Here is a 20,121-nt window from a genome sequence, read left to right as displayed (position 1 = left end):
CCTGCAGCGAGTGCTGAGGGGCGTGGGGCCCGGGCCTTCCGTGCTGGCATCAGTAGCGTCAGGCTGTAGCCCGCCAAGTAGCGGCCCGCGGGGATCGCGTCACGGAGTCCGTAGCTCCCCAGGTGCTCGCTGCTGGGGAAATGGAGGAAGGCTGACTTGGTCCAAGTGGCTTTACAGGCTAAATATAGGTTGGCACGTCTTGCAGCCTCGGTACTCTAACTTTCAGGAGTGCTGCTCTTTTTAGAAAGCCCAAGAAGGCTACAAAGCTCTGTGGCCCCCAAAGGGCTTGTGGGGAGAGGATTGGAAATATTTTCAAAGCACGTTTGTGGATAGAGTGGGGGGATTGCCAAAGAATATTGGCTGGTTTGTATAAATAATTTATGTATAAATAACGTATTTTTGACAGCTCCACTGTGGCTTGTGTAACCGTATAGTTGTTTTGTTCCTACTTTCAGATGCTGCTGGACCAGGGCTGATCGTGTTGCCAAGCAGAGTGCTATTTTAAGCAACTTTTGCAGGATGATGGAAGGCTTCAGGAATATTGCCGATGAGACATTTCCAAGCTTCTTGGGCCATTCATTGAATAGCAGTGCAAGTGTCATTTTTGAAAATGTTACTGTTTCCTCAAACCCTGGCTTACCTGTTGCAGCTTCAACTGTTGTCAGGAGCGAAATAGGCTGTGACAACAGGTGAGACTGTCAGTTAATACCACTCGACAATATAAAAAACAGTGGGCTGGTTTGAAACATTTAACTTTGGAGAGGAAAAAGTCTTTTGACAGATTATTTAATAATTATAATAATGATGATAAAACTATTTACTAATCAGTAGGATACTAATCAGCAGGATACTAATCAGCAAACCTAGGATTGATTGTATGAGCACTGAAAAATCTGCATTAAATTAATAACTCAAAATAATTAACGTTCATTAAAATTGCCCTTTAAAAGAGTAGTTAAGTTTTTAGACTGATAACAAGTTTCTTTTAACTTGACTCTTCAGCTTAGTATACTCAAGTTTGAAGTCATTCAGAGAATAATGTTTTTTACATGTGTGTTCTCTTTAACTATTAACTTGGTTCATTTTAGAAAGGGTAGTATAAGAACTAGTGTTATGGATACAAATTAAAATTTAACACAATTTATAATGGCTTGTTAGCAAGGAGTAGAGCAAAGAGTAACAATTAGAAGACTTCACTGCTGTCCTATGACCTAACAAGAAGTAAGATCAGATTTTTATACCCTGTCTTTCCAGAAGTGTGCATTCCAAATGGGACAGCACTAGCCACTAAAAATGGTAATATGGCATTTGTCTAAAGAACTGCAGAAGACTAGAGAGGATCATTTTGGGTGCATATGTGTACCTGTAAATACACATTGGCTAGAAAATGGTGAAATATTCACATAATTGAACTTGGAGGAGATGAGTGGCCATCAACATGATTTTTTTTTTCCCACAACTATTTGAAAAACAAGAGAGCTGTGCATTAGAATGATTCTGTTGTGTGTTTTTTCCTCCCCACCTTTATAGACTTTCTGATATCTGTGCATCCTATTTGGAAGGGAAACATTCACCTCCATCAGGATCTTCTCAGAGTAGTCAGTCAGATCCTGAGCCAATGGGGAGATTTGCCCTCAGCTTTCGTGATGACATGTAAGTGAGAGAGATAAAATCGTATTCTGTCCTAAAATGCACATACCAGTATGTAGGATGTAGCTTTATATGTACTATAACCTAATCACGGAATACTTCAGAATTGAACTGCCCACCTCAACAACAACTTCTACTGCTGGCCTTTTGATGGCAGTAACTGGAGAGCTGAGCTGTGCATTAGCCTGCTAGTTTTCCATGTTTGCAGGCTGGGCAGCTTTTCCTACTGAAACAGCTCCTCCGTGTTCTCTGAAGAGGGGTAGTGACAGGCTATGTGGAAGCATCCTGTGCAATGAACAGCATTCTGCTGCTTAATTGACTAATTGAGCTTCATGTACGTGACAGGAATGACTCTTTAGAAGTGATTTTTTTTTTTTAAACTATGATGTTTTGTTGTCACGCTAATAAAAAATTTCCAAAATGTGATTAATTAACTTATGTGAATTTGGCTTGCATTTACTTAGTTTACATTACTTAATCTAGAATTAAGCTGATGTTTCTGGTTCATGTCATGTGTGTGAATAATAGTTTGCACTGATTTAAATCTGTTCCAAATAAGCATTATGCAGTTTGCATACAGAAACCAACATCAGTTTCTATTAAATTTAGCTTCCTTGTAGCCTCAGTGATTGCTATTTCTTACGATATAACTAGTGTTAGTGAAATAATTTAGAGAGCATTACTAAGTGGTGGAAGTGCTGGAAGCTGTTGCATAGGTTATTCTAACCAAGGTCAAATTTGTTCCTGTTGTTGCAATAGAAACTGCAATGTTTGTCTTTCTCACTGACAAAATTGCATTGCAGACAGTATGTCCCTATAAAAACAAAGAATATAAAATTTAAGGGAGGGAGTCAGTGTCTTGATTATACTCAAGTACAAAAAATACAAAACATGGAATAATTGCATTTTAGACTTTCAAATGTTAGTTTTATTTATATAGCTCAAATATTAAAGCAAAAACATGGTTCAGTACACTTAGCGTGGAAATTTTAACATCTTAAGTGATTAGCTTATTTGCCTGGATGGAAGTCCTATGAAACCAGAAAGTGAAAAATCACTTTCCTGCAGAAATATAAAAGCTGTTGTTTAACAGAACTCTATGGAATTTCAGTAAGTCATGCTTATGATTTAGTTCCTAATTTAACCTTACAAAAGGTGTGCTGATATTGTGGACTTAGGAAAGTCTTGTCTAGGGTTTTACTTGCTCCCAAATGGATCATGGAACTCACCCGGAATAAAAATAAGTTTCCCCTTATACTTTTCCCTTTTTTTACAGAAATGAAAGAGAAGGGAACAAACAGAAAAAAGTAGAGGCATATGTTAATGTTAAGTTTAACTATTTGTTTCACACTTTAAATTGTGAAACTGAAGCCTTTGTAATATTGATTTTTATTCCTTTATTGTAAAATGACAGGTAATAGGTCTGTAGAATCCATATTAATGGGAACAGCTGATTTCCTAGAGACAACGGCATTAAAATTTGAGAATTTATCAAATCTTTATATAGAGATGTTGTCTGCTAATGTTGATCTATATATCTCGTGAAACGATTTTTCATTGAAATAATTCTCTTTCTAGGGAAGTTGCTACAAAAGTTAAAGAACCTCAGACAACTTCTGTTAGTTTGAAAGAATCCCACCTAGTATACGGAGAGCAAGATCAGAATGTCATTGAGCATTCAAATCGCGGTCAAGGTACCTTACTTGAGGTATTGCCACTTGAACGATTGGAAGGTATTAAAATTTGAGAAAAATTGTATACTTATTCTAAGTGTAATTAGCTTTTTACGCTATAGATGTCTTCTCTTGACCCTTTCACTGGTTTATGGCATAGTGTAAATGGGTTTTGAAAGAGAATCTCTTTGATTTGAACAAACTAAAACTAGAGAAACTTGTGATTGACATTGTGTTCTTAGATTTCTCCTATGAAGCTAGACGGGGAGCTGATGAAAATAATGTTTGCTATAAAATACTATAATTAGAATGTTGGTAGGAATCTGAATTAATTTCAGGAACTTGTGAAAAAAGTGTATGTAAGTTGTTTTCTACCCCTTCTATTTCAGTAGGTGTAAGTCTATGAGATTATATTTTAACTAATGTCTCTCTTGCCCTATTGCAACCTGTAACAGGTGATCTTTAACTGCAGTTCTAGAACTTGGAAACCTACATTTTTAGTGAGATGATGCATGAAAAAGTAGTTTGGAATACTTGCCATGAAAACTGTGCTTTTTTGGAAGTATGAATAGAGTAGTTGAAGCAAAGTAGTATTCTGTAACTTGTTCTAAAAGTGTGACTGTTGATGATGTTCAGTTTTTTTGCTAAGGCCAGTCCCGATTAAATTCTGCTTGTTCCTTAAAATTCAGTGAATATTCTTAGCAAATACATGCTTCTAGCTATTACCCATTTCTAAGCTTTTTCTGAATATTTGCATAGGTTTCATGAAGTAAGTATTAATAATTTAACAGAGTACCTGTTCAGTTAGAAAGTGCTATGGTTTGTAGTATAAATGGGCCCTTATAAAACATACTTCTAACAGTGAAGTGTTGACTTCAGTGACTTACTGTAGTCTTGAGGAAGTGGCAGTAGCTATGGCAAAAAAACCCCATGATGTTTTGGAAAATTGGGACTGCCCATTGTTTGGACTTGATAGTGCCTGACTGTATTGAGGTAATTGGTTTTACCTTGTTGCTTATTCAAAGCTTAGGATTCTAGTCCGGAAATTGCCTTTTATTCCCATATATTATTTAAGAATTAGGAAACTTTTTTACTAAAATCTTTATGTGCATGTCTAAAATATTCTGTCTTCTGGGACTTGCAATTGGATTATGGGTGGATATAACACAAAGACAAGTGGAAGCTGCTTACAAGTGATCCAAAAAAAGAATTGGTCCAATAGGTGAAATGCAATAGTGGGACAGAACACTCGTTCTTACTTCTGCTAGTGCAACCTGGGGCTCCTTAATTTTTTGCACTGCCGTATAGAAATCCTTAAGGCAATAATTGTCTTTCATAATTTTTACAGTTTTATCCCTGATGAAGCCCTGCCTTTTTAATTACTCCCGGATACTTTTCATCATTGTTATAAGAACATACGAGCTTTGGTATGGTGGTAAAGTGTGTGTTTCAGTGTTATTTTTATGGTGTATGCCAAGACCTTCAAGAGGCTTGGTCTGCTATCTTACAGAACAGTTAGCACTTAGTAGTTTAACATAAGAACATAACAAATTACTGATTACACTACATTCTTTTCCAGATTTGTCAACTGGAATATGTTTTCTTCCAGACAGTAAGAATAACAAGGTGAAACCTTTTCTAAATACAGTGAAATTAATTTTTTTCTAATATTAAACTTGTACTAGACTTAATTCTGCAAGAAGAGGAGGGAGGGAATTGAACTGTGTTTATTGTCTTACGTCGTGTATCCCTTAAGTTTGTAACAGTGCTAACACGCTGAATGTATCATGCCTCACTTTGCCTCCCTTTTTCAGATCCCTTAATGTAATTAGTACTACGCGGGCATGACTTCAGCTAATCTTTCTCAATTGTGAAAAATTGTTTAGTCCTATCCTCTGCTGTCTCATAGTTCTTCATCCATGTAAAGACCTTAAATTTTATCCAAATTGTACTTTAGCTTAGTGGAAAGCCTTTTGAGGAACGTTCTGGAATTCTTTTGGAAATTGAAGTAGACAATATCAACCTGGTTTGACTTGCCCCTGTACTTATTAATTACTTTGAGGAGTATTAGTTCAGATGACTTCAGTGTCCGCAAAATTAAAAACTGCACCATTTGTAAGAACACAAATTTTCCTGCTGCCTTTGTGTATATGTTTTTTGTGTGTGTGTGTCTCTATCCCAGTGCTAGCATCATAGCTGCAGGTATTGACAGGTAGGGTTATGCTTCAGCTGTTTTTATCTACTGTTTTAGAGAAGCTGACAGTTATGGGCACAGAGATACAAGGCAGACAGGAATGGGAGATCTTGTGGCCCTTATAGAAAATACACCTCAGGCTGCAGCCAGATGCAGTATGTGCTCCTTAATGTGCCAGCTAGTATTTACCAAATGGATTTAGTTTTCTTTCATTTGATTTTTCTAGGGGCCACAGTGGTCAGTGACTTGCAGTGGAATGCTCACAGGCTGCCATCTGAAAACCATAATTCAAGTTCCTTTCAAACTCTTTACTTTCTGAACTTTGACTTTTTTGCTGTCTGCGAAAGATGATTTGTTTATCACAAAGAATGTGAGACTAAATCCAAAACAGACATTACATTGTGCTATTTTTAAAAATCATTCAGGTATATACAAGATACAGTATTTACAGTTAGCTAGATTTAGCTGAAATACTACTTTGTAAGTAATTTAGTATGCCCATTTGAAGAAATTATCCACACAGAGTTGATCTGGTGTACTATTTCTGAGGAAGCACTGTTTTCACAGCATAGGAAACTATTGAGACTTGTCTTTACTTTTAAGCTGGGATTGCAGCTTAGTGGATGGGGGGACAGTTTTTTCAAGTGTAAACTCTTTAATGCAATGGTTTGGTATGGTCTTTTAAGTTTGGTGTCATTCAGATGCTTTTTCCCTCTTTCCCCTTTATGATCCCTGTATTTCTTGCATGTATCCATTCTGGAAGCTAACAGGCAAAGTCCATTGGAACTAGAATGTTTTCTGGAATAAGTAGGGGAAAAGGGGAGGCAGTTTTGGAATATTATTAACCTCATTAATTGTTTATTATTAACTGAATTTATACAACAGCTAGTAACTCCTAGAAACATTTCTATATGGGTGTTTTTCACAGGTTGATCCACCTGAACCTTCTGAAAAGCTGATGGAAGGTGAAATGTCAAGTGATCATCTTAGCAATAGCCTTTCAAGTTTTTTGGAAAATGAGAAACTTTCATCTCTTGCAAGCTCAGAAGAAGATGCCACTGGTAAGTGTATTTATAACTGTGGGTAGTTGAGTCTGGAATTCTGACTCAATGTTACTGCGTACTTGAGAAGAAAGGTATTGTTTTACTGAAGTATTTAATACAGGATTATGCTTGATCAAAAACTAGTATTAGGAATATTAAAGAAAACTGTGTTCATTGGGAAACTGTATTTTAAAGTTGTAATAGGAGTAGGTGGCTATGGAATTTCTCAGAGGAGATCACAATTGGAAGTTTAATCTAAAAAATTAAACAACAGTCCTCAGTTACTGTGAATCAAAAATACAGGTAGAAATGGCGACATTCATTTAATAAAGTGGTAACCCTCGCTACAGTTTCAGTTTAGTTTAATAAACTTCTATGATGAAGACTGTGTACATGCAGTTAGAATTAACTTTTACTTGAATTTCAGTTCAGTTCTCTTTAGATGCCACACATGCAGGGTGACACCCAAGTTGGAAGTCTAGTTTACCCACAGGAATAAAAGTGAGAGCTTGAGTTCTGTATTACTAAGCAAGAGTTTTGAAATCTGTGTGCCCTTCCAGTGGCTGCCGTGGGCAGACAAACATGCCCTTCTTTATTAATCCAGTTGACTTTGCACATAACGTGAAAGATGACAGGGTATGTCCTTAGGTGCACCAAGAATGGGCAAGGCAGAATGATAAATAGGTTTACTGCCATCTTGAGATCAAGCAGCCCTGCATTCAAGTAGGTCTACTGGATTTTTCCCATGGCATCTAGAGATGTCGTGACTGTCTTTTGAAGTTGTCTTGTTCTTGTTGCATAACTTTACTTGTGTATTAGGTGTATAAAAATGCAGTTAATAGTTTGCTGAGTAAAAATACTGGGTTTTTTTCTACCCAAGGGGATGGAATTACTTTTAACTGCTCTCCAAAGGAGTTGGTAGTTGTTAGCTGGAAATACTTGCCTATTCAGGGTTCCAGTCTGGTGAAACTAACTGATCTTTCTATTTTTCCTGGTCATTGTGTAATTTACTAATTTTTGTCATGCAATTCTGTATTTGGTGTAAATTTGGCAGCTGAGTATTTGTAAAAATAAGGAGGAAGTCTCTGGTATCTGAGATAAAATGCATTCATCTTTTTTTCCTCTTTATTTCGAAGATAGCAGATTATTATTTCAGTGTCACAAAGAAATCAAGGCATAGATAAATGAAAACAATTATCATGTTGTTGTTAATTTGAGTTTGAGTGGTAGGTATTTGTCTACTATTCAGGTAACTAACTAATCCTTCTATATTTTTTAAAACATCCTGTGGATGTTTGTGCTGAGGTTAGGTATTAGTCCTCTTTGAAAAATCGAAGAAACTTAGCCTGCTGTAATCCCTCTACATTCTCCAGTATCATACATGAAAACAGAGCCATGGTTCAGCTTTTTCATTTGTAGACTCTAAAATATAACATACTGATTGTGGTGTTGTAATATCAAAGTTGCCGAGCATCCATAGCTTCCAATTCAACTAAAACTCATTTTGTTCAAAGACTGTGCTTCTGTAAATCAGCTTCTTTGTACAGGGCACTGGCAAGACCAGGAATGCAAAAGCAGTGACGACTCTGTGTGTCACCTGTGTATGTATATATGTACTTTTTTTCCTATACAATCTTGGCATTGTGTAAACCTCTTTGGCAGAAGGAAATACTGAGAAGATTTTTCAGAATTACCTTTTTGTGATGAAGAGCTGAAATAATACTTAGAGGCAAAATTGATGGAGAATTCTTAAACCATCACCATCAACCTGAAAATGAACATTCTTTAATTATGTGGAAAACAAAATACAGTTGTGAGTTTATAAATGCATGTCCTATTTGAGTATACTGTTTTTTTTATAAGGAAAAACACAAACAGGATACTTTTTCCTAGGAATGAAAGAATAAAAAGTGAAGATGTCAAACTTCTTCTTGAAATATGTTTTACAATGGTTTTAAGACTGCATTTAACTGTGTCCTAAAAAGCTGACTGGGTCTTTTAAAAACAAACAAACAAATAAAAGCCTTGGAAACTCCCCTCTCGCCCCAGCCCCCACAAATTAGAAAAACATCCCCAAAACAAGAAAAATTGTGTCTTGGAAAACTTCTCACTTGGCAAATAGGAATAGTACTGGTCATAGTAATAGCACTTAACATTTTTTGCCATTGAAATATAGAACTATGCTTCAATCACTTTCTGTGAAGTTTGAAAAATGTTACTATGCTTTAATTTATGTATATGATTTGCTAGTTGGACTGTGGTGGTACATAGATCACGTGGAGGAAGATGAGTCACTTGATAGTCTGGGAGTTAAAATGCTAGCTTGTAGTCATCTTGTTTTGCTGTGTATCCCTTGTCATGGAGTAAGACAATTAAATGTTTTTGTGACCCAGTTATCTTAAGGGAAAACCAGGATAATTCTGTTCTGACTGTGTGAATGTGTTGTGAGACTCAGTGTATTAAAAATTATGGAGTTGCTTTGATAGTATGTCAGGTGATTTAAAATATCCATGAAACTTGAATAGGATATTTTCTTCTCTTTCAATAGATGATGATATCGATGATGAAGAGTTCTTTGATAACCGACTAGAAGCCTATTTTGAGCAGCTGATACAACCAGAAATGATAAGAGGAGACACTGACATACAGAAACTCTCAGAATGCTGTACAGCGCTGAAGCTTTCTGAAGATGGCTCACTTCAAGTAGGTTTAAAGTAAAGTTCAAGGCTCAGTGTACCAAATGGCTCTTAAACGTGTTAGCATCATTGAGTGTTGTCTGCAAGGGTGAACTAGGTTTTATTTCTTTCCTGACAAACTCAAATACTGTCCAACAGGTAGCTTGTACAGCAGAGGATTCTTTTTAAATTTAAAGATAGCAAATACAGCTCAAAACTAGAAACAAAGCTGTTTGAGTGAGCTTCTGACTTCTTCTGTTCCCTCTGCAAGGTTTTCCTGGGGGTGGCGGGGGGGAAGGAAAGAAGCTAGCTAGCTACTTTTGTATTTATTTTCTTCTTCCTTGTAGTGTAGAGCTAGTAGCTGATTCATCTGCTTGTTAGAGAAGGTCTTGCTGTTTATGAGATAAGGTGGAATTAGGTAAGTAGCTGCCTGTCCCAAGAGGCGTTAGTCAGGAAGGCTTGCAGCGAAGTGGAAGAGTTTCCTATTACGGTGTCATCTTTATTCAAGTCTCCGTTCAAGTTTCCCACCCCTGTCTAACCCTGCTCCTCACGCTTCTCATTGTCCTGTGCATAACCTTCTCTTTTTCTCCTGATAAGCAGCTCTGGTAGAGAACCTTGTGCAGTCAATTCTGTTACTTGATCTTGCAAAGAGGAAAAAAAAAAACCCCTCAAAACCCCAAACTCCTAAGACTGGATTTCTGCCCCTTCTCTGGGATGATGGAGACTTGTCCTCAGAGAAATCCTGTAAAGGCTCCTCTTAAGTCCACTAAGGGAAATTAGATCATTGGTAACTAAGCAGAAGCTTCTACTGATACCATTGTCTTGTGATGGCATTATTTTAATTTTGATTACCAGCTTCTGAATACAAAGAATTTTTGATGAAAGATGAATCTCCATAAAAAAGCTAATACCCATAAAATGCTTGCTTTACCCTGTCCCCTCCAGCCCCAGCAAGCTGGTCAGCTAAACTGAAACTAAGGCCATCTGTTGTTCTCGCTTATGACTTACTTGTAATATCCAGGAGATGGGCTTATTGTCTTTGTAGGAATTGCTTAATTTTAATCTGATGGTTCTGTGACAAATTAAGAGTACTTTAACTTGTTGCTATTCTTATTTAGAGTTACAATTTTAACTGTAACTGATTCTGTTCTATTTTTTGTTTCTACAACTATTGAGATAACATGCTGGAACTTCTCTATTCATACAACTAGTTTATAAAATCTTTTTGATCACTGGTTTATTATCTTCGATAGCAATGTCCAAGGTTTTATTAAGTGTATAGCATCACAGAGGCTCATTTTTCCAGGAGAGTAAATAAGTCTCTTAAAATAATTGGTCCGTGTGTGAAAGGTAAGCGTAGAGCAGCAACTGGCTGGCTTGTGATTTGCCTTTGAGCAGCAATTAACTCCATTATAAAGAGATTGCTGGGGGTTAAGTGCCTTTCCATTTTCTTGGCTTTGAAACAATGGATGTGATCCTGGCAGTTGCATGCTTGACCAGAATGGGAAAGTGTGATTGATTTAAACAGTTAAATGAACTGTAGCTTCTGAAATTTCAGAAATTTCCCAGCTGACATCAGAGTTTCCAGGCTGTAGAAAGTGATATGTTAACCCCATAAACGCAGTCTTGCATAGGCTTCCAGTTGCTGATTTATGGCTGTACGTGAAAAAAGTGGTAGGTGGTTCTTTGAAGAATGAGAATAACACAGCTCTGGTCTCTGACCTCAGGTCTTCTCTATTTGCGTAAGATGTTCCTGCTTCACTGTCATTGTAGATAGGCAGTGGAGTAGGTACAGCAGGTTTTGAGTTGGATTTGGAGTCCTCATCCAGCAGTGGGTCAACCAGAAGGGCAAGAGGAGTAGCATGATGTTAAAGGGAATGAAAGGATGTAGTAGGAATAATCACAGAATCATTAAGGTTGGAAAAGACCTTCAGGATCATAAAGTCCAACCATTAACCTAACACCACCATGCCCCCTAAACCATGTCCTGAAGCGCCATGTCCACACGTTTTTTGAATGGTGATGGTGACTCCACCACCTCCCTGGGCAGCCTGTTCCAATGCTTGACCACTCTCTCGGTGAAGAAATTTTTCCTAATATCCAATCTAAACCTCCCCTGGTGCAACTTGAGGCCATTTCCTCTTGTCCTATCGCTAGTTATTTGGGAGAAGAGGCCAACACCCACGTTGCCACAACCACCTTTCAGGTAGTTGCAGAGAGCAATAAGGTCTCCCCTCAGCCTCCTCTTCTCCAGACTGAACAACCCCAGTTCCCTCAGCCGCTCCTCATAAGACTTGTGCTCCAGACCCCTCACCAGCTTCACTGCCCTTCTTTGGACATGCTCCAGCACCTCACTGTCCTGCTTGTAGTGAGAGACCCAAAACTGAACACAGTATTTGAGGTGCAGCCTCACCAGTGCCAAGTACAGCGGCACAATCACTTCCCTACTCCCGCTGGCCATACTATTTCTGATACAGGCCAGGATGCTGTTGGCCTTCTTGGCCACCTGGGCACAGTTTCAGCTTATATTCAGCTAGCTGTTGACCAACACTCCCAGGTCTTTTTCCGCCGGGCAGCTCTCCAGCCACTCCTCTCCAAGCCTGTAGCGTTGCATGGGGTTTTTTGTGACACGTGCCGGACCTGGCACTTGGCCTTGTTGAACGTAATCCAGTTGGCCTTGGCCCATTGATCCAGCCTGTCCAGATCCCTCTGCAGAGCCCTCCTACCCTCCAGCAGATCAGCACTCCCACCCAACTTGATGTCATCTGCAAACTTACTGAGGGAGCACTCGATCCCCTCATTCAGGTCATCAATAAAAGTTAAGATAATAAGATGGGATCCTCCATCTTCTTGCTGTATATGCCCTTGGAGGCAGATGCATGGATTGGCATGGCCAGGAACTATTGTCCTTGGTGGTGGTGGTAGCAGCTAGAGATGCTTCTGGCAGTGGCACATGAGCAAACAATGTGTGCTAATCTCTTTACTAGAGAATTTTTTAACATTGTAAAAACAACTGTAATGTTGTTTTTTTTCTTTCATATATCTGTTCTAGTGTAACTTAAGTCTTAATTTTTTTTTTTTTAGAAGGAGAACTTTCAGGTTCCTGACACTTACCAGGCTGTAACAGGAGTAGACTCTGGAAATGCTAGTGACGAAGATCCACAAAATCAAGGGATAACTGGATGTCCTGTGCAAAGAGAAATGCTGCCCAGAGCAGTTCAGCAACTGGTATGAAATTGTCATTTAAATTTCTCTTTATCATATAGAGTAAGACTGTGGTAGAAGATGGCAGTGCATTTGAAAAGTTGTTAGAGGTTGAACTAACAACCAAGCCTTTCTTTACAAAAAATAATATTAACACCACTTTGTTTTTAGATGTATTTTTCAAACATAGTTAACTTGTACCATTTTGTACATAAAACTATTAGCACAAACAGTTAACAACTGCGCTTCTGACACTTTTTAAATGATTATTGTGTTCTCAGAGTTCCATGAGTACTGGACATGTGCTAGATTCCTGCAGTGCTGCTGAGTTGCGATTAGATTCACTGTATCTTCAGCGCATCGGCAGCCATAAAGCTGATGTCTCAGATGTTCTTCCAAAGCAAGAAATAGAGTCCTCAGAGTGTCATGTTACCACTTCTGATGCAGAAGTACTACACACAGCAAGAGGATTTTTTGAGCACTACACCACTCCTCAAGTTCTTCTTAGTGCAAATATACCTCAAACAGATGCAACAGAATGCGAAGTCGGTCTTGCTGATACTTACCTGTCTCCAACGACAGACAGCTGTGAGAACATAAGTTTAACTACAACAGACAAAGGTAGGTTGCTTTGGATATAACCCGTCTATACAATTGTGACCAGACTCCATATTGCATGTAAAAAGAAATAAAATTGTCAGCTGTACATTTTTCTTTAGGTATGCAAGTTTGTAATAAAAACCAATGTAGCATGAATAAATTTTCACTTGGTTTTGTTTTAAAAAATACTGACTGCTGTATATTGCCCTTAACTTTTTTATTTGATGATGAAACTAGTTTAAGCTTGCAGTTGCAGCAAAAAAAACTTGAGCTATGTTTTTTTTTTTAACTTGCTGCTGACTTCTGGCAAGTGAGCTCCTTAATCTAAACTTAAGAGACTTTGTCATATTCCTTTTTATTTTAATCAACAGTGTAGCATTTGATATATCTTTCAGGTGATTTACCACACAGCATTGTCTATCAAAATGAAGAGGGCAAATGGGTAACTGATCTTGCATATTATACTTCCTTTGATGAAGAACAAGATTTAAATCTGTCTGAAGATGATAAAATAAATGAGGAGTTCATAACTGGATGTATGTAATCTTTTTCCTTTTTAGTTAGCTGTTGTTTTCTGTAATAGTGTGTTTTCCTTTGGTTTTTTTTCCACTTCAACAGATCAGTATTTGGTGTTGCAGAGCCTCCAGGCTTTATATACAACAAATTATTCAAAAGCTAATGTTGATAGTAGCCTATAATGATATTATGATCAGTTAATAGTTTATAGCTTCTTCCCACATTTCCTACTCTTCCCAGAGTCTTTTGTTTTGTTTCAAAAAGCATTCTAACATGTGTCACTGGTACCTATTGTATGAGCAAAAGTAACTCCTGTAGTTGTCACTTCTGCAGTTTTTCCTTTGGACCTTAATTATTGTTATCCTTTCTTTCAAGAAGAGGAACCAATAGTTTGCATGATGGTTGAAGACAGGAAATCATTGTAAAGGAGAAGTTACTACAAAATGAACTAGAATGTGGAAAGAGCTGCTGAATTCAGTAGTTGGTGTTTTTTTTGTAAACCTCTTAGGAATGTCTTGATGCTGAAAAATGGTACTACAAAATGTTGGAGCTTACTGAGGGGCCTTACTGAACTCTCGTATTCTAACAAATTCCAGGCTTTCTGAACCTTTTCCTTAAGCTGTCTTAGACTGATCTTCATGAGAATCTGTATGTTTGTCGTACAGGCTTGGATAATATGTGCGTAATACTGTAGATAAATCAATTCCTTTGCACAAAAATGTCATCTGGTCATCTGTTTTACTATACAGATTCAAGCAATGTGTGCAACAATATTTCTTCTAATCTCTTCTAGTTTCTAAAGTTGACGTATGGCTGGGCTAATGTACTCTAAAGATGTCCACAGTTCACTTAAGGTTCCTCTTTCTTTCAGAGAGAATGCTGTATATGTTGCCATCTAGAATTATTTATCTTGAATGAGTGATCAAACAGTGTTGATTGGTTGAAATAATGTTTTTCAACACTGTAGTGGTTTTCTGCTGGAGCAAGCAAAGAACATCCAATTTGGTAGAAACTTCCCTATCTACCGTGTCAGTAAAGCAGGGTTCCTTCATTATTTTTCAAATGCCAGGATATTTCAGACACTTACCTGCATCTCAGACTCAGGCTGTTTAGCTTTTTCCTACCTGATGGGTTTTAAAAGGAATTCTGTTTTTGAGCTAATTGGCTTACCTGTTCACGTGATAGAAGATTACATATTTAACGTGGTTAGCATTTTTCTGTCTGTCTGCAGCACTCAAGTGTGATGCTTGACAGCTGAAATATTTTATTTTTAGGGACAGAAAGGAAATGTTACATCTGATGCTTCTGAAGTCTCATTTATGACGTGTCTGTCTCTATCAGCAAACTGTGCACACTGTGTATTATTGTATAGAATAGTGCAGGATTGGTCACTTGACAGAGTTTAGTGCTTCAGGAAGTCTTTAGAGAGCTGTATGGCTTATACTGAGGATTAAGGAAGAACTGATATTGAGATAGAGTTCAACTGGATATAACAATGTGTCGCTGATAGTGCTAGGTTGCCTTTAGGAAATACATTTGGATTACCTGTTCACGTGATAGAAGATTACATATTTAACGTGGTTAGCATTTTTCTGTCTGTCTGCAGCACTCAAGTGTGATGCTTGACAGCTGAAATATTTTATTTTTAGGGACAGAAAGGAAATGTTACATCTGATGCTTCTGAAGTCTCATTTATGACGTGTCTGTCTCTATCAGCAAACTGTGCACACTGTGTATTATTGTATAGAATAGTGCAGGATTGGTCACTTGACAGAGTTTAGTGCTTCAGGAAGTCTTTAGAGAGCTGTATGGCTTATACTGAGGATTAAGGAAGAACTGATATTGAGATAGAGTTCAACTGGATATAACAATGTGTCGCTGATAGTGCTAGGTTGCCTTTAGGAAATACATTTGGATTGCCAATAAAGATGTATTCCAACTTTGTTTCTTTCCTCAGAGTATGTTTTGTGATGTCCCATAAGTAACTTTATGAACAGCAACTGTATTCACTTTACAAGTTTGTGTCCATTCTGGATTTATTCCTCCATTTGCCCTGTGTCCTCTATGACTAAGGATGCTGTGTGTACAAGGTTACCTATTTCCTAAGTTTTGATGGGCTTTGGTGATGATACATTAGCCTTGAAATAAGGTGGTAGACCACTATCTCTTGATCAGCAATTTTTCACATCATTTTGGTGAAGAGACTTGAAGTGTTCATTGTTCTGTAAATGGTAATTGTGAAAATAATACAAGCATTTGAATTCAAAAGAAGTATTGATTCATTTGGTCTGTTAATTTGCACAGTTAATTAATTAACGAACTGGTACAAACCGTTCTGTTTCTTCTGCTCCAATTCATAGGTACCACCTTGATGAAATTTTCAAAACCAAATGTAGTAAAAGTTTGTTTGGAAGTAGCCATATGATGCTCAATTCTAGCTAGTATGGGTAGCATAATCTATGAAAAGTTATAGTTTGGTTTGGGCTTAAGGCCTTAAGAGACTTTCTATATTTACCACTAACTTAATTAGCTAAATGCTGATTTTACTTTGGCTCTTAAAGATCCAGGGAATAGTCTTTAAAAATTAATTTCATATGAACTTTTCTCACTGTAACCTGATGGAATAACTCCTAGTGTGTCCCAAACTGTCTCAGATGTACAATTAAATATTGCAATAGCTGTCCTTCATAATCATGCAAAATAGTAATGACAGCACTTCATAACTTGTGCCTTATTTTAATAAATATGCTCTTTGCTTTTAAGCTGAAGCAGCAGCTATGATTGCACAAGATCAGGAAGAATTTGAGAAAGCACACAAACTTGTGCAGGTAACTAATTATCTCAATGTAAGCAGAATAGTTCTCTAATTTATTTGCAAGTTACAACTTCTGAAATCTCTTTGTCTGCAGGCAGAAAAAGTAGACATTCTAAGTGCATCTGAATTAGCAGATACTTCATGGAAATCTGCCAATAGCTGCATTCTGTTGAAAACATCTGATCTTGATAAAGATGCCAGTTATTTACGTTTGTCTTTGGGGGAATTCTTTGGTCAGAGATCTGAAGCTCTTGGTTGTCTTGGTGGAGGCAGTGATGTGAAAAGGGTATGTATCTTAATGTTACTAATTAAGACACAAGGAAAGGACAAGAACAACAAGAGCTAGCACTACTTTTGTGTTTTTATATTGTAACTAATTCTGTGAGAACTACTTTTTTTCTAAGTTCACATGTGAAAAAAGTTCTCCATGCATGACAGGTCTGGTTTGGCTTTTCTTTCCCACTTGGAATTTCTGATGTGGAGGACTGGCTGGTGTTACCGATGAATCTTGATCTTCACTTTTTGGTCAGGAACTAATTACGTGTAGGATTAGAGAGAGAAAAGTATACCATATATGGGGTGCACGTTGAAGGTCCAGGCAAATGATTCACATAGTTGAATGAAATGCTGCTCAGACAGGGGTATTTGAACAGTGTCTGTTGATAGTTGATGTGCTATCTAAGCAAATGCCCAACTTAAGGAAAAATGTAGTCATCTAGACTCTTAACTTACCAACATACTTCTGTATGCTTCTTGCATCTGATACTTATCTCTTCTCTTACCTGCTGTTGGTAGACAGTATCTCATCTGTGTTGGAGACAAAAAAGCAAAAAGCAGGGAAGTTTGTACAAAGGGAGGAAGAAGTCAAATATGCTTGTGTAATTCAGTTGTGTCCTGGTGAGTTGGTAGAGTTGGCATGTTCAGTTCTGGTGCATGCAGAGGCTGAGCAGCAGAGCATGCCTCCGAGCAGAAATGATGAGAGCATACGTACTTTCTTTTGTCTAACTGGTGTAAATAAGTTGTTAGTTTATGTTATATATATATTGGAAGTGTATGTATTTGGATTAGGCATTTGCAATGCTAGGAGGTATATGTTATTTCTCAGTGGTATGAGAGCCAAACACCAACTGGGGAGGCACTGTGGCTGAAACTGCTTTGCAAGTCCACTGAACTTATTTATTAATGATTAAATTTACTCATGCTGTATTCCGGGGTAATTTTTTTTTTTATAGCCATCTTTCGGTTACTATATTACATCTCCGAAGAAAAGGCAACCTGTTGCTTTGCTAAGGCAATCTGATTCATCAGGAGGTGACACCGGCCAAGAGATTTCGCAGTTGTCTGAGGTGTTTCCAGGTAATTACAGAACAGAAGGGTCAGCCCTAGACAGTGGTTATAACAGTAGTTAAGAATTACTTGTATATAGCTATTAAAGACTATTAAGAGTAATCCGTGATAGAAAGACTCTAGTTTTCATTCACCAAATATCTTTTTAGCTCTGAGCACCTCCCCTACCATCCCTTCCCCTAGAAAAGCACTGAACCTAAACACTTAAAGGAGAGAACAGTCTAATATTAAGTACTTCCCTAAATTTTCTTGGATATTTCAGCATTTCCAGATACTGGATAACTACCAGAATGTTTTGTAATAATGAAAGTCTGTTCAGAGTTTTCCTGTTGAAAAAGCTGTATAAATGTGTTGTCAAAAAACAACCAACCAACCAACAAAATCTCAGGAAATTGGGCTGTTTGCTCATATAGGTATAGAGGATATAGGGAAGGAAGGAAAAAAATTCAGGTTATAGCTGAGTTGACAGTGTGTGCGTAAAACATAGTCTACGTTTTTTCCTACCATCTTTGAAAAAAAACAACAACAGTTATACTCCCATGATATCTGCTTAACTTAACGTAGTAATTTAGGAGATTCTTCCAAAATTTTATATATAAAGATCACAGCACACATTTTGGTGCATATATATATGCCTATCAACTTAATAAGGTATGTTTAGGAAAGGATGAGTGCATTTTAAAGCATCTCTACCGCTCTTGGTAGAACTTTGTGAACCTGCTTGTACAGTCAGTGCGGTGACCTAAATACTTTTTTGCATTGGTGAAAAATATCCATCAGGCTTTTATGGGGCCCACTTCCTTGAAACAGCTTTACAGCTGTAATTTTCCTCAGACTGGGACCTTGCAAATATTTGTAAAGGGTCTCTAATGATTATTGTTTTTTTTTAAATCTAGTGTTAGCATGCTTAAATTCACTATTCAGTAGTCTGGATTTTTGTCAAAAAATACCAGGAGTTCATGACATCTGTTTAATTAAATTACAGTTTATAATTGTTGCTTTGAATAATAGAAAAATACCCAAATGTGCCCTGTAGCTCTTTTGATATGAGGGTTGCTATAAATGCTAGAGAAAGTAGGTATTTGAGTCACTTTGTGGCCAAGATGTTAATAATTACTGCCATCTGATTTTCAGTAGTACTGGCAATAATAATCTTTATCAGGAATACCAGTATGCAATTCCTGCTTAAGTAGCAGCAGATAAGAACAAAAGTAAAAGGGAAAAAAAAAAATGCAAAAAACTAACCAAACAAAATAAGAAACAAAGAAAAAAAAAAAAACCCCCAACACCCCTGCCCAAAAAAAAACCCCCAAAAAATCCCCCAAAACCACCAAACAAAAAAAAAGACGCCACCCACAAATCCCAAAGATGTTTGTTGTTTTCTCACTGGTCAGAGCATCTTTAAATGTTGGTTTTAGTGTTCTAGGGAGTCCAGATGTTTTCCTTCAAGCAGGAACTCATTTGTTGAAAAGGTAGCCTCTAGATCTCATATGAACAATACCTCCTAGTTTGGGTTTGCTCTTCTAATCAGGATTATTCATGGTTTTGATGGTTTCAGAAACATACCTATCCCTGCTAAACATAATTCTTCAAAATCACCAGTTTACTGCTATCTACCTTAGTCAAACCGTGTCTCCAGCATATGAAAATTGGCTCTATTCAGATTTAACTCTTCTAGTTTTCTACTGGAGTTTGGTCTATGTTCATATCATCTTGCAAACACCATTTTCTGAAAAGGTTTGTTTAGCTTATGCTAATATGATAAGCTACATGAAAATAACATTTGAAGAGTGTGAGCATGGTATTCATAACGCCAGCTAATGTTGTGACTTGAATGTAAACTTTGAGTACTCTACAGGAAACAATTGATGCTTGCAGTATTTGCATTTGTGCCATTACAACAGCTCTTTTTTTCTAAGGGAGCATGTGTATTCCAAGAATTCAGGTGTTTAGACCATTTACTTACTGTAAATTATTTCTCTGTCTTTTTCTTTCTTCTTAGATGACTTAGAAGCACAAACAAAAGAACATGCAAATTATACTAGCTGTGAAGATGCATGGCATAGGATGGATACTTCAGCTGGAATACATAAAAGCATTAATACAGAAGCTGCTACCAAAAGTAAAGCAAAGGTATTTCTCTTGTATTTTTCTATTAAGTGCAACTATGAACTTGAACAAAATTCAAATAACTCCAGTTATTATTGATCCTTTGAATATGGCTAAATTTGGACTTTCATATCAGCTTACTGCTTTTTATATTGATCATTTGAATCCTAGCAGGTGCCACTGTTTGTTAGGATAGTTTCATTAGAATGCCATGATCCTGTAGTGAGACAGGTGTTACTATCTTCATCTCATATTCCTTTTTCTCCCTACTTTACTTTTGGAGTTGCTTGGTCTG

The 20,121-nt window shown here is 37.3% G+C and overlaps 1 protein-coding gene across 1 annotated transcript in view; it reads left to right on the top strand.

Annotated features, from left to right (window-relative positions):
* Window positions 1-519: 519 nt before the first annotated feature.
* CEP192 (centrosomal protein 192kDa) overlaps window positions 520-20,121 on the top strand; it is an 80,019-nt gene continuing 60,417 nt past the window's right edge. The window contains exons 1-13 of the mRNA XM_010281785.1: window positions 520-689; window positions 1,531-1,653; window positions 3,229-3,344; window positions 4,903-4,949; window positions 6,446-6,578; window positions 9,109-9,263; window positions 12,323-12,463; window positions 12,721-13,060; window positions 13,435-13,575; window positions 16,319-16,383; window positions 16,465-16,656; window positions 17,603-17,726; window positions 19,720-19,850. Coding sequence (XP_010280087.1) covers window positions 520-689; window positions 1,531-1,653; window positions 3,229-3,344; window positions 4,903-4,949; window positions 6,446-6,578; window positions 9,109-9,263; window positions 12,323-12,463; window positions 12,721-13,060; window positions 13,435-13,575; window positions 16,319-16,383; window positions 16,465-16,656; window positions 17,603-17,726; window positions 19,720-19,850 — 1,878 coding nt within the window. The remainder of the gene's footprint in view (window positions 690-1,530; window positions 1,654-3,228; window positions 3,345-4,902; window positions 4,950-6,445; window positions 6,579-9,108; window positions 9,264-12,322; window positions 12,464-12,720; window positions 13,061-13,434; window positions 13,576-16,318; window positions 16,384-16,464; window positions 16,657-17,602; window positions 17,727-19,719; window positions 19,851-20,121) is intronic.

The sequence above is a fragment of the Phaethon lepturus genome, unplaced genomic scaffold, assembly GCF_000687285.1.
Source record: "Phaethon lepturus isolate BGI_N335 unplaced genomic scaffold, ASM68728v1 scaffold552, whole genome shotgun sequence".
Taxonomy (NCBI): domain Eukaryota; kingdom Metazoa; phylum Chordata; class Aves; order Phaethontiformes; family Phaethontidae; genus Phaethon; species Phaethon lepturus.
This window is presented reverse-complemented; position numbering and strand designations above follow the sequence as displayed.